Below are 12,403 nucleotides of genomic sequence, written 5' to 3' on the forward strand. Positions count from 1 at the left end.
TAATTTTATAAAATTCTCGCATTTTCGACTGGGCTAGTATGTAAACATAAAGTCATGGGGAAAATATCTAAAACTAATCATCCCTGGAAGCGTGGATCACACTGCTACTGCATTATTGTGTTCATGGAAGGCTATGGCATGATAGGGAAACTTGGATTTGTAATTTCATTTGCACGTTGAAGACGAAATGGGTCAACATGCACACTGAATCACAGACGCGTGGACAGATACGTACAGGAAGCAATAAAAGGGGTGGAACACAAGATCACTAGACCAAAGGACAAACATAACCTCTGCCCTTGCTACATTTGGGTTTGTTTGTTCTTACCAAATGTACAACAAACAGGGAAAATATGTGAAACCATAAATGGAAAACACGCACACACCATCAAGCCCGGAGCCAATACAAAGCTCTCTAGTACCACTAGTACTGTACAATTGACAACCCAAAACAAGAAGAACAATCCAACACAACGCACACGTCTCCACATGATCCAGCCCTACCTACCAAACCGGCCTGTCCCTCTTGGACACTTGGTCCATGGGACGAGCAATCAGTACTAGCTTGGTGGCCCTCTCCAGGCTCGAGGAGCCCGGAGAGCGAGCTTTTGTTGATGGCAGAAGCATCTGCATGCACGAACCTGCTGTCTCTGGACAGGTGTCTAGTTTTGGAAGGGGGCCAGGCGGTTGTCGCCGAGGCGTGAGCGGTAGGCAGCCTTCTTGTAGTCGCCCCATGTGAAGTCCCTGTACAGGCTCTGCTCGCCGTGCCCCAGCAGCTGCGGCAGGGGCGCGATCCGCTGCGCCGGCGCCGGACCCGCGAAGTAGATCATGGACACCCGCGGCTTCAGGCTGTTGGCCACCACCCGATGCCGCACACTCTTCAGCCTCCCATTCGTCAGGACCTATCACACGTACACATCGATTATTAACCGTATCCTCACGTGTCGTCTCGACGTACGATCCATGCATGAGTTATTGGCTGGTAAGGTTAGATGCGCGTGTGAATTATATACCTGCAGGGAATCGCCGACGACGACGAAGAAGGCGTCGCGGTCGGGCGGCACGGGCACCCATCGCCCGTCGTGGAGCGCGACCTGCAGGCCGGCCGTGCCGTTGGAGCGAAGGAAGGACACCAGCTGCGGGTCGGTGTGCTCACCGAAGCCGATCACGCTGCACGAGTCGGGAAGGCGCTCCAGCAGCGGGCACGGCGGGTAGTGGTTCAGTCGGAACACCTGGTCGCTCGCTGCGTCCGTCACCATCCTGCTCAGCGCGTCCTTCGGCGCCACGCCGAGCCCCTCCGCCACCGCATCCAGCACCGACTTCGCCAGCCCCCGCATCGCGCCGACGTACACATTTACCGCGTCCCTGCATGCGACACGCGAACACGTAAGCACCGATCGTCAGCACGCGTACAATGGCTGCAGTGACCGAATCGAAGCATTTTTATTTCTTGGTTACCTCAGCGAGGAGGACGGGACAGGGGAGGCCTTGGAGAGCGAGGCGTGGTCGACGGCGAGGAGGAGGTACTCGAGCCACCCCATGTCGCCATTGCTCCCGATGCGCTTGTTCCCGTACCCGAACGGGTTGGCGGGGCCGGACGCGTCCTTCTCCGCCTGCGGCGACGCGAAGAACCTCACGGCCTCCGCCTCCAGCCTGTCCAAGACGTCCATGGGCACGCGGTGGTTCACGATCTTGAAGAACCCGAACCGCTCGCACGCGTCCACGACGGCCAGAGCCGCGTCCGTGCTGGAGAGGTCGACTGCCGGGACGCCGGAGAAGTTGGCGCCCCCGGGCTCGAGGGACCTCAGCAGCGACTTTTGGTCGAGCGCCGGCGGCTTCGCGAGGACAACCATTGCCAAGAAACAGAGCACTGCAAACAGAGGAGACGTATCCGTAGCTCGTACTGCCTACCACTGATCAGTGCTGCTCAGCTCGAGCTGGAGTGCATGTGGAGAAGTGAAGGCTTCACGGATCGTATATATAGAGGGGACGGCGAGTAGGTACGAAGTGGCGGTGGGGATACGAAACGAGCGGGGAGGGAGTGAAGAATGTTGGTAGGAGCTGTTCGTCCTTCCCATTTCAATTTGGTGCTCGGATCACTTCTGAACTTTTTCATCCCCTTTTCGTGTTGATTGAGCGCGGCAGATCCGAGCTTATTTTGTGGGTGGCAGCAGAACCCGGCACTCCCGGGGGAGATCATGAGACGTGTCCCGACGTGATCCGCCGGTGCAATGGGGTCAGAGGGCTTGGTGATAAGTGCTGGAGTGCTGTTCATCTCGGATAATGTTTCATTGTTTCTGTTGATGGATTCTTATCGAGGTACAATGACAGGGACTCAGCCAGTACAATTTCTTGGGAAAGCGTTCCAACGTGTTTGGTTCAAGGACTCTGATTATTGCTGCGCTCCATGGAACCCGCGATGCTGCAACTCTTATCCCACTTGTTTCCCTCCTCTGTTTCTCGCAGAATTATTAGAGAACTTGCGAGGACATATGGACAAGGGTTCGAGAGACGCCATTGATTTGGGAATCGGGACAGCTTTTGGAATGGACACTCTCTTCAGCGACATACTCTCTCCGATTACAGTAACTAATGTTCTGGAAAGCAACATTTATTTGTGACCGGAGAGTAGTAGTCCACAAATGCTTGTTGCGCAGGACAGGAGGAATGAAAATGCTTGACAAGTAATGCTACTACGAATATAGTTTGAGAAAAGGGCACTCCTATGCTATTGTTAGCACCACGTCAAAATCATGTACGACAGTAGTGTCCGAGACGACCTTTCTTTCATCAATCATAGCAACAACAAAATGACAAATTTGTCAACGAGTGCACGATCAATCGATAAGAAAATTCTGATCCAAAATAATACAATATAAGGCTGATGTAATTAGATTTATCATGAAAAATGTTTTCATCATATAAAATTCTTTCAGCCTCAAGCCGATTTACTAATTAAGGGAGATAACTGGAGAAGCCACAAGAGGCGAGTGGTTGAAAAGCGGCTGGCTCTCGCTCAGTATTCCGCACGGGCGTGAGCGCCGCAACGCGCGTCGGCCGCCGACCCGGCCCCTCGGCGGGCCGCGGCCTCACCGCGCGCCTTTCTCACCGTCCTTTCTTCTGTGCCGACTAAACGAAGGAGCCCGGGCCACTGCGCGCGCACGCAGCTTTCTCCAAACTCCGGCATGCAAAAGCACGCGAGCGACGCAGGCCGCGTTTCCACATGCCTGCACCAGAAAACTTAAACGGACGCGAACGGCGCACGCGCGGATAAGGCGAGACGCCGAGCGAGCGAACGCTGTTGCGGGTGCGGCTGCTTCGGCGGTCGGCAGCTCGATCGATCCATCCGCCTCTGCTTTTGGTGTGGGGGAGGAGACAGAGGTGGGCATCGGCGGACGCTGTCACGCGACGGGATAGCTAGCTACTGTGCGAGAAGCCCGCCGTGATCGGCGACGTGGATGCGGGATCCGCGCTTCAGATGGTATCGGGACTGTGAGCAAAAGGGAGTCCTGAACGGCGCCCCCTCCTGTGCTGGATTCGACTGCGAGTGAAGGAAGCATCGGGTTCACCAGCGATGTCGGAGCGGTTCGGCGGCAGTTCACGAAAAGTCTGCAAGAAAGAAAGGAGCTCATAGTTGGTAAGAGAGTGCTTTCCTACTGCTCTGACTCCGACGAGTCTAGTCTGCTGTCAGTTTGGATCCTCAAGCTTCAAGCTTCAAGCGTCATCTGACGAAACCACTCTACTCGTCCGGCCTTGCTTGTTGCTGGATGATTAGGATCTTACGCGGCACGAGTCCATAGAGAATCTCCTGACAGTTTATCAGTAAGGCGGCCGGTTACGTCAGTGGTCAACCATAGAGATGTATGGACCAGACTAAAGAATACACCTGTACATATTTATTTTTGGTAAAAAAATTGTTTGGACGGTCTGCTCCTTTCCGTTTCTGATTATTTGGCATAGAAGTGATCCATAGAAATGGTGTAGAGAGCGAGGCGTGCCCCGTGTAAACAAGGATGTCATTTTGTTCTTCCCATATTCACAATATGCATACAAGCAATTTTGTTAAAAAGTATAGGCAAATTAGGCTAAATTCAGAAAGCAAAATAGATATCATGTGAATACAAAAATTAGATAAATTTGCTTCATATCTTTTGTTGCAAACCGGGAAACCACTGAAATCCAAATTAGTACAATTTAAAGGCACTGCAATAATTAGTAAGCAAATAAATATCGTATAAAAGCAATTTGAAGAATCTTCTAGGCAAATTGGTACAAACAAAAAGCAAATCAATTAGACATAATTTTGAACAGCAAGGACAAATTTCAAAAATCAAATACATGTTAATCTTCTAGGAAAATCGGTACAAATTGAAAAGAAAAATCGGTAATGCCTAGCAGTAAGTAAGAAAAAATGTAGACTTTACCAAGATATATATGTCTTGTGCATATCTTGTGCAAATTTTGATGTTTTCCTAATGCAGTTGACGCTAAATGCTAAGCACCATGACGCCCATTAAGCGATATCTATTCAAGAATGGAAGAATTACATGTTTATTACTGTTCATAGTTCTAGTTTTGGAGGCAATTTTTACACACAGGTCCAGGTAGCATTTACCGGTAAAATCACGCAACTGTACTGTTAAAGCCGAGCAAATAGAGTCAACACTTACTCCCAAGAACATGAATATAAGAACTAATCAACATATCTATAGATTGGAATAATCCATGGAAAATGAATGATATGAATAGAACAACACGGGAAACGTGAATCATGAATAGGAAAAAATATTATATTGAAAAATTGAAGCGAATAAAACATGTAAGAATTAAAAACGGAATGAATAAGAAAAACCAAAACATACAACACACATTAGTATAGTTCACCGTGCACTTGACTTAACCATGCTAAGAAATCAACGTCTTGCCTTCTACACTAGAACTTCCCAAATCTATAGATTAAGACTACACTCAATATCTATTTCATGACATCCACATGTCTATAATCTTAATACAACATCGATACTAGTGGCAACACAATTAAACCTGTTTTTTCCGTTGTTCGAAATACCAATTTAAAATTCTAGTCACTCGATGCTATCCATAACTTCTAATTTTCTTAACCAACCATAGAAAATAAATATATCTCGGATATCTATTGAAAATCTTCTACAACTTTGCTTTTATGACTTTGGGCCCTAACTTAGTTAAAAACAGATAAAAATAATCCTGTACAGATTAAAACTTGCTAGAAAGCAGCACTGTTTTAATAATTTCTCATAAACCGTTTATCCTAATCGAACAACAAAGTGCCGTTAGAAAGATATCGATGAAACCTACAACTTCGCTTAAGCTCATGGTCAAATTAGACACCAATTAATCCTAACTTTTTAATTAAACCTGCTGCACGCTAATCTGACTACCAATTCCTAATCCGACGACGAATCTGACCATCAAAATTCATCTATAAATATAAGTAGAGGTTACGCTGACACAAGAATTACAGACCGGCGACGACTTTGGTGAAATCTAAAAAAAAAAATCTTCTTTCCTCCTCTTCCTTCCTTTTCCTTCTTCTTAGTTCTTTCCCCCTGCCTGTTCTTCTCTCTGTTCCTTGCCTTCCTCTCTGATTCCTGCCAGCACAGCACCGCCCACCTGATCATGTATTCATGCTGCCCGATGTCGCTGCGTTTCGCCGCAAATTAGAGTCCCCACTCCCCACCGCACTCATTGGGCGCCCGGTTCACGGCATGCGTCGCTTGACGGGGCCGAGCACCTGACAAAGGGCACAATTGATTGCATAGCTCATCGGAGGAGTCCCTCGTTGTGCTGTATAATCACTTCCCTTCGTCTTATTGCTGAATTCTCAATCGCCGTCGCGTTCTTTTGAAAAGAACTGCGTATGGAGCTTGATCTGACATGCATCAGAATCAGAGTCGCACCTGCTTCGTCTTGGATGCCAAGCGGAAATCTGAGAGGCCGAACGAATTATAGCCATGTCCATATGCAGATTTTACGTGGCCTTCTTCATTCAGAGATGCTTCGTCTTGTTTCTTTAACGAATACAATAGGGAAGATACGACCCTAGAAAAAGAATGAAGATATGAACTCTTGCTTTTGTAACCAAAGTAAGATTTGGACTCCTCTATTTTTTCTTTGGAAATGCTCCCCTTTACGACGCCCCTCGTGGAGCTTGCACTGGCCAATTTGCTATACCTTTTTGACTGGGACCTGCCGGAGGGCCAGGATGTGGAGTCATTTGAAGTTGTTGAGTCTAGTGGCCTGTCTCCTAAGTCCGGCTTGACCCTTGTCGCCAAACCCCTGCAAGCATGAACCTTGCAACTGCAGTAGGTACTTACGTAAGAAAGATGAGGGGAGAGGCCACTGGTGTACTTATCTAGCTATATACTATATACTGACCGTTGGATAATGCCTCAAACTTTGAATACTAAAAAATCTAGTCGAATACGACTAAAAAACGCTAATAAATATAGACCATCATTGTACTTAGAATCTTGTACCAATAATAAAGATTGTGTAAATTTCATAAAACTGCAGATAATTTGATAAAATTATCGTAAAATTACAGATTTAAACAATAGTAGTTTGACAAAACTACAGATTTAGTATCAATTTTATCGCAAAACTATATATATTTGGCAAAATTATCACAAAACTACAGATTTAAACAATAATTTTACAAAACTATAGATTTAAGTCCTGACGACGCTGCCTGGAGCCACCGCCATCCGATTGCTCACTTTGACACCGTCTACATGATCCCAGGAGTCCATCTGAACCACCGGCAGCCACCGCGGCACGTCATGAAAGGCTGTCCACGGCTGCCTCCTCTGTTTCAGCCGATTGGGTCTGCTGTCGCCGTCACGCCTCGAAGCTCCTTCGGCTGAATCGCCACCTCCACAAGCTTCACAATGGTTCACTGAAGCCCATCTTATCATCCCTTTCGTTGCGCAAGTCCCCAGCATGCTGGCATCGTGAACACTCGTGTCACTGCTCAATCTGTGCACTGCCAGTTTTTGGCGAGCTCTGGCCGTCGCACAACCGTCGACAAGTTCGCCTCAGTCCTCTCCGTCGACCCTAAGCCCGAGCCTCGTTATCGGCGTTGCTGCCATCGCACTCGGCCTCCAATGACGGAAGTAGAGAGAGACTCAGAAAGGAGAGAGCGAGTCTGCAGGGGAGCGGAGAGAGGGGATTGATTCTAATAATCTGGTGTTGTTTGTTTTAGATTATACAATACAGATTCTAGATTATGAGAATCAAACTTTGAATGGTTAGAATCACAATAAAAAAACAAACAGACCCTCAATCGGGGCGATGAGGAGTGACGTCTTCTGCGGTTACGCGGTGGGCCAGTGGTCTCTGTTCATAGGTGGCAGTCGTGACCCTACGCAGGCCCTGCCCCTTCCCCTGACAGCAAACCCTAAACATCGAAGCACAAGTGCCAAGAGGACGATGGCGAGATTGACAGTATAAAGACGGGAGGAAAGTCGGTGCTGGCATGCCGCAGGGGGGTATGGTGCGCGAAGAAGTTGCTTCACTTCAGTGACATGGCGGCGAGGCAGATGATGCCGTGACGTTGTGTGGTCGGACCGAGAAAGCAAGAGGTTACTGCATTGTCCCGAGGCTACTTAGGATTTTTTAAATATTTTTAATCCACGCGCATATATTTATAATTTTTAAATTTAAATAAATAATCGTCTACTGAGCTTATGTTGGGTCCTCATCTTGGCCCATTTAGAATCCAATGGGCTTTTAACAATAACCATCAATGGCCTGCTCTATACATTTCACGGGCCTTGCCACATGGCACCCATGGACCTTAACAGTTTATTTGACGGATCCAAAGTTCTGTTGGTTCGCTGTTCACAAAACTCATTTACAGCACTTACTGTTGATGCAGCTTTTCCGGAAGACGAGGAAAGTGGAGCTACAGGAGTGATAATCAAAGATGATCATGGTAATTTTATTATGGCTTCTTGTACTTTTTTCCCCTCATATCTCCTCGACGGTGTTGGTTGAAACGTAAAACTATTTTCAGCAATTATCTTAAATTTTTATTCTAAAAATACTATTATAGTATCCTCTATCACTATTACAGTATCATTTATTTTTTTTTTATCTCCAGCAGCTACTCTATTTTCTAGCTTCTACACCTCTTTTTTTCCCTCCGGTCCTGCTACGAGCCTTTGTAAATAGTACAGCTACAGTAGCCCGACGCGTTTTCTACTTCCGGATCCACTCAGTCACTGCACAACAGTGGTGCTACAGCGATGCGTTCTGCCACAGAACCCGCAAAATGCAGACGTCCACTCTCCGCAATACTGTAGCGTCACTGTTTGGCACTGTAGCACTAGGTGAGGACTCTCCTCCGCACACTGTAGCGTCCATGTTTGCACTGTAGCGCTAGATGAGGTAGCTACTGCACTACTGTGCTACCTCATCTAGTGCTACAGTACTCCGCAAAAATGCATGTGCAGAATTACTGCAAATCCGGAATTGCAGTTAATCTTGCATACATAACCAGTAACAGGAAGAGTGGAAGTAGCCAGATCAAATCAAACTGTTCCAGAACTCTTATAAAGGTTTTCAGACCAAACCAAGCCCGTTACACGGCTACAAAGGTCGAAGGCATGTGGTGTGAAGCTGTTGCCCTCACCCAGTACAAGTGAAAACAACTGCAGATGCATCCAAAGCCAGACTGGGAGAGAAGAATACTACACGCACAGACACTGCAGTTCCCTGCGACATGTACACAAGGTCTCATGCAAATCAATGGGGCCTCGGCCACGCATATTATTTGCAACTATGGAGACACCCTAGCAAACTAACCACTGCTCCCGCCTTTCAGAAATAGTAAACATATTTTTTAGTTTGTTCTTCGAAGTTAAATTTTAACTAAGTTTTTCTTACAAAATATATCATTTATAACTACAAAACATATATATAGTATGGAATTATTTTAAATTATGAAACTAATTATATAATTTTTATGCATTAAACATTATTATAATTTAATTAAATGCTAATCAAAATACATGAAGTTTGACTTTAGAAAAATGCATCTACTGTTAACGAATGGAAGTAGTAATGTTCTTGTGCGCTTCCGTTGTGCCACACTTCGAGTGGCCCTGTGGCAGCATGGTGGTTCTGGCTTCCATGTCGACTACAACCGCGAGCTCACGAGAAGATCTTCTTGTTTAGGAACGTACCCAGTCTGGCAGTCTTACGACTAAACCCAGTACATGAGTGTTTCCAGATCCTTTTTCCAAGACTGGAAACTCTTGTTGCCGCGGAGTAACCAAGACTGTCAGCATTGGTCACACCAGTGATGTAGTACGAACCGAGATAACCAGAGCTACGTTCGAACACTGGCCAAAACGATCAGATCTGGCTGGAACTCCCGAGCTGGGCGGGGCTCGGCTCACGACTTCACGGCCGGGGAGCCACCGATCGCAGGGGCGGAACCAGAATTGAATCATAAGGGTTAAGTTGCAAATGTTAACAATAATCATCTAGTAATAAGTATGAAATGGAATAGATAACAAGTATAGCAATATATGTTTTGTGATCAAGAAAGCTAATTATTTTATCTACTAATTAGCTAACAAGTATATCAAATTTGAAGGCGTTTATTTGGATCCGTCTCAAAGGTTATAGTTATAATTCTTGCTTATTGATCTTGTGGTAATGCATAATTATTCTGATCAAAAATTTACGTATCAATCGGTTCAATAGTTTGATCAACTAGCTTATAAAAACTACGAAACATCCTTAACCTCTTTATCATAGCTAAACAAGTTAACATGTAAACGCTATCAAAGCATACTAAATTTGAAAAACATAGGGAATTAGATTTTCCATGATATTATCAATTCTACTATAATTAATCCTATCCATACTCAATTAATCTAATTCTAAGGCAAAGTTTCATACAATAATTGGAGATTAGAATGGTTAGAGAGGAAGCACGAGGCATACCTTTATGGAGTTTGTGGCTTCGTGGCTCTAATACCGAAGCAACGACAAGAAACTAGCGGAGCACATGTTTAGACGATCTGTGGGTGCTAGCGACACGAAAAAGAGAGAAAGACGGGCATATGGTGCAAAATGAGCATGTAAATTTCTAATGATGGACAAAAGCTTTGTTTGCTAATTTTTTTAATTGTGCTTAGAAGTACCATACATGAGGACCTATTTAATTAAGTATTTGATTAAGCAATTAATTAGCGTGCAAACTAACTAAGCTCTCTTAGTGGTTACTGGTTAGGGGGCCAGGTCCCTGCGCCCCTGACCGACCGGCGCTGCTCTTTTCCAGCTTCACGTCACTGGCACTACAGTACTACTACTAAGTGGTCACGGTCGCCGAGATAGAAGCACTGTTACATTGACGAGTAGATAGGAGGAGCAGCAGCCCCCAGTGACCCAGCCAAGTGAAAAGCAGGTCGTGTCATGGGCGGCGGGCCAAGCCACGTGAACGTATCCAGAGCGAGCAGAGCAGGACAGGGGAACAGGGACTGGCAGGGGCCAGAGCCGAGCAAAGACGCAGGCGCACCAAAGCAGCAGAGCAGGACGGGGGTCGGGGGCGACACCGTCCCCCGTGAAAGCCGCGCGGCCTCCCTCCCCGATACAGTCTACGTCGTGTCATGTCATCTGACGCGACGCGCCCCACCAGAAAAGGGCGAGAGCAGCAGTTGGACTCGCGGCCGCAGGGCGAAGGTCTTTTCCGCCCGAACTTGCCGGGAAAGACGCGGGCGAGCCGCTACTGGCCGTGCCGCGGGCAGGCGGGGCGCTCGCGCGGCGCGCACGGCTGCTTGCTGAGGGAAGCCATAAAAGCGAGGCGAGGCGTGATGGATTGGTGGATGGCCTGCCGCTTTTATGGTCTTGCCCAAAGAGCAGCGTCGCGTTGGGCCTGGTGCGCCGTGCAACGGCGCAGTAGAGGAGCGTCTTTGGTCAGGGTCACCTTGTCGCGCACGGGAAGCCACGGGCCCTACCAATATACTTTTTTAGGTTAAAACACTTTACGCTGTATGAAAAGAGAAGAGGGGAATCTAGTGCAGGTGTGCAACTCGGCTGTATTCCCGGGCTCTTTGCTGCCTGGCCGAAAACGACTTGTCACTCTCCTCGCCACACCAGCACCGGCAGGTGGGCCGGCCTGTAGCTGGATCCAAATGGCGTCAAGATTGCCAGTCACGTAGGCAGCAGATTCGTGAGGTTGCCGTGACGTCCTTTCAGTGTTATTTGATTCCTTCTCTGTGACAGTTTGCCATCTAGACCTTGGGTGCAGAAAGTATGAGCCGCTGACTCGATCGGCATCCTCGGAGAGAGATTTCGATCACCTCTATGAGAGGCAAAAAACATAATAGATTACATTTCCATTTATACCTGAAAAGGAAGTGTGACTTATACCAACGATACCACCAGCACTGTTCTCATTTCTCCACTGACCTTTTATAGTCCTCCTCAAGCAATCATAAAGTGATTACCGATTCAGTCAAAACGAAACCGCGGCAGGGATGCTTGGACAGTTTTTACGATGCCACTGCTCCTCACGCAAGCACTAGTTTTGACGTTGCGTTCCTAGGCAAAGATGCAAGAAAAAAATTTCACTAGCCCCTCAGATGTATAAACTATAATGATTATTTTTTTATATTGAGATTTGTATTTAAAAAATAAAAAAAATCATAAAATAGATAAAAATAACGAAATAAATAGATTTAAACAGAAGAGGTAGGCAGACAAGATAATTTATATATATATATATATGAGATAGAGGTTTTTTGTATTTTCAGATAGTCGATACCAAGTTATCTTTCCCACGCAAAGACAGTCCACAATAGATCCCGATCCTCTGCAGCAGAGAAGACAATGTATTTTATTATAGTAACTGAAATAGTAAAATGTGAGTAGGTAAACAGTGATTCATAACATACTGTTTATCTATTACTGTAGCTCTATGCAGTTGCTCCCGACCGGTCCACTATTCCTCTGCAACCTCCTTCTCTTCTCAAAAGCAAATCTAAACGAAGCGAACCCCTCCTTTACCTTCTTTCCGGAGCAAAGCGTTTGTTTGCTCGCGACGCTGCACGCAGAGGAAACGCAGAGGAAAGCCACCTTTTGCTTGGTTTTTAGCGTTTCCCGATGCCCGAGACCTCCCTCTCCCCTGTGCGGGAACAGTCCCGTCGCACGGCCCTACTCGGCTGCGACAAAGCAGGCTACGTACGCCGTGCGGCGGAGCCCGAGAAAACCCCACCAAAACCACCCGAAAGCGAGCCAAAAGCCAGCGCCCCGGTGCCCACCGCACCACCGCCACTCCCCCACCATAAAGTCGCCATGGCCATTGCCGTGCCACGGCGAGTGAGGCGGTCAGGCGGGGCGGGAACAGTGC

At 47.0% G+C, this 12,403-nt stretch overlaps 1 protein-coding gene across 1 annotated transcript; it reads right to left on the bottom strand.

The window, feature by feature from the left end:
* Nucleotides 1–269: 269 nt before the first annotated feature.
* LOC133929223 (gibberellin 2-beta-dioxygenase 3-like) lies at nucleotides 270–2,412 on the bottom strand. The gene is made up of 3 exons (XM_062375898.1): nucleotides 1,459–2,412; nucleotides 1,014–1,365; nucleotides 270–902 (listed from the first exon to the last, which is right to left on the bottom strand). The coding sequence occupies exons 1-3, from the start codon at nucleotides 1,851–1,853 to the stop codon at nucleotides 663–665; spliced, it is 987 nt and encodes a 328-aa protein (XP_062231882.1). The 5' UTR covers nucleotides 1,854–2,412; the 3' UTR covers nucleotides 270–662.
* Between the last annotated feature and the right edge of the window lie 9,991 nt (nucleotides 2,413–12,403).

This window comes from Phragmites australis, chromosome 9 (genome assembly GCF_958298935.1).
Source record: "Phragmites australis chromosome 9, lpPhrAust1.1, whole genome shotgun sequence".
Lineage (NCBI taxonomy): Eukaryota > Viridiplantae > Streptophyta > Magnoliopsida > Poales > Poaceae > Phragmites > Phragmites australis.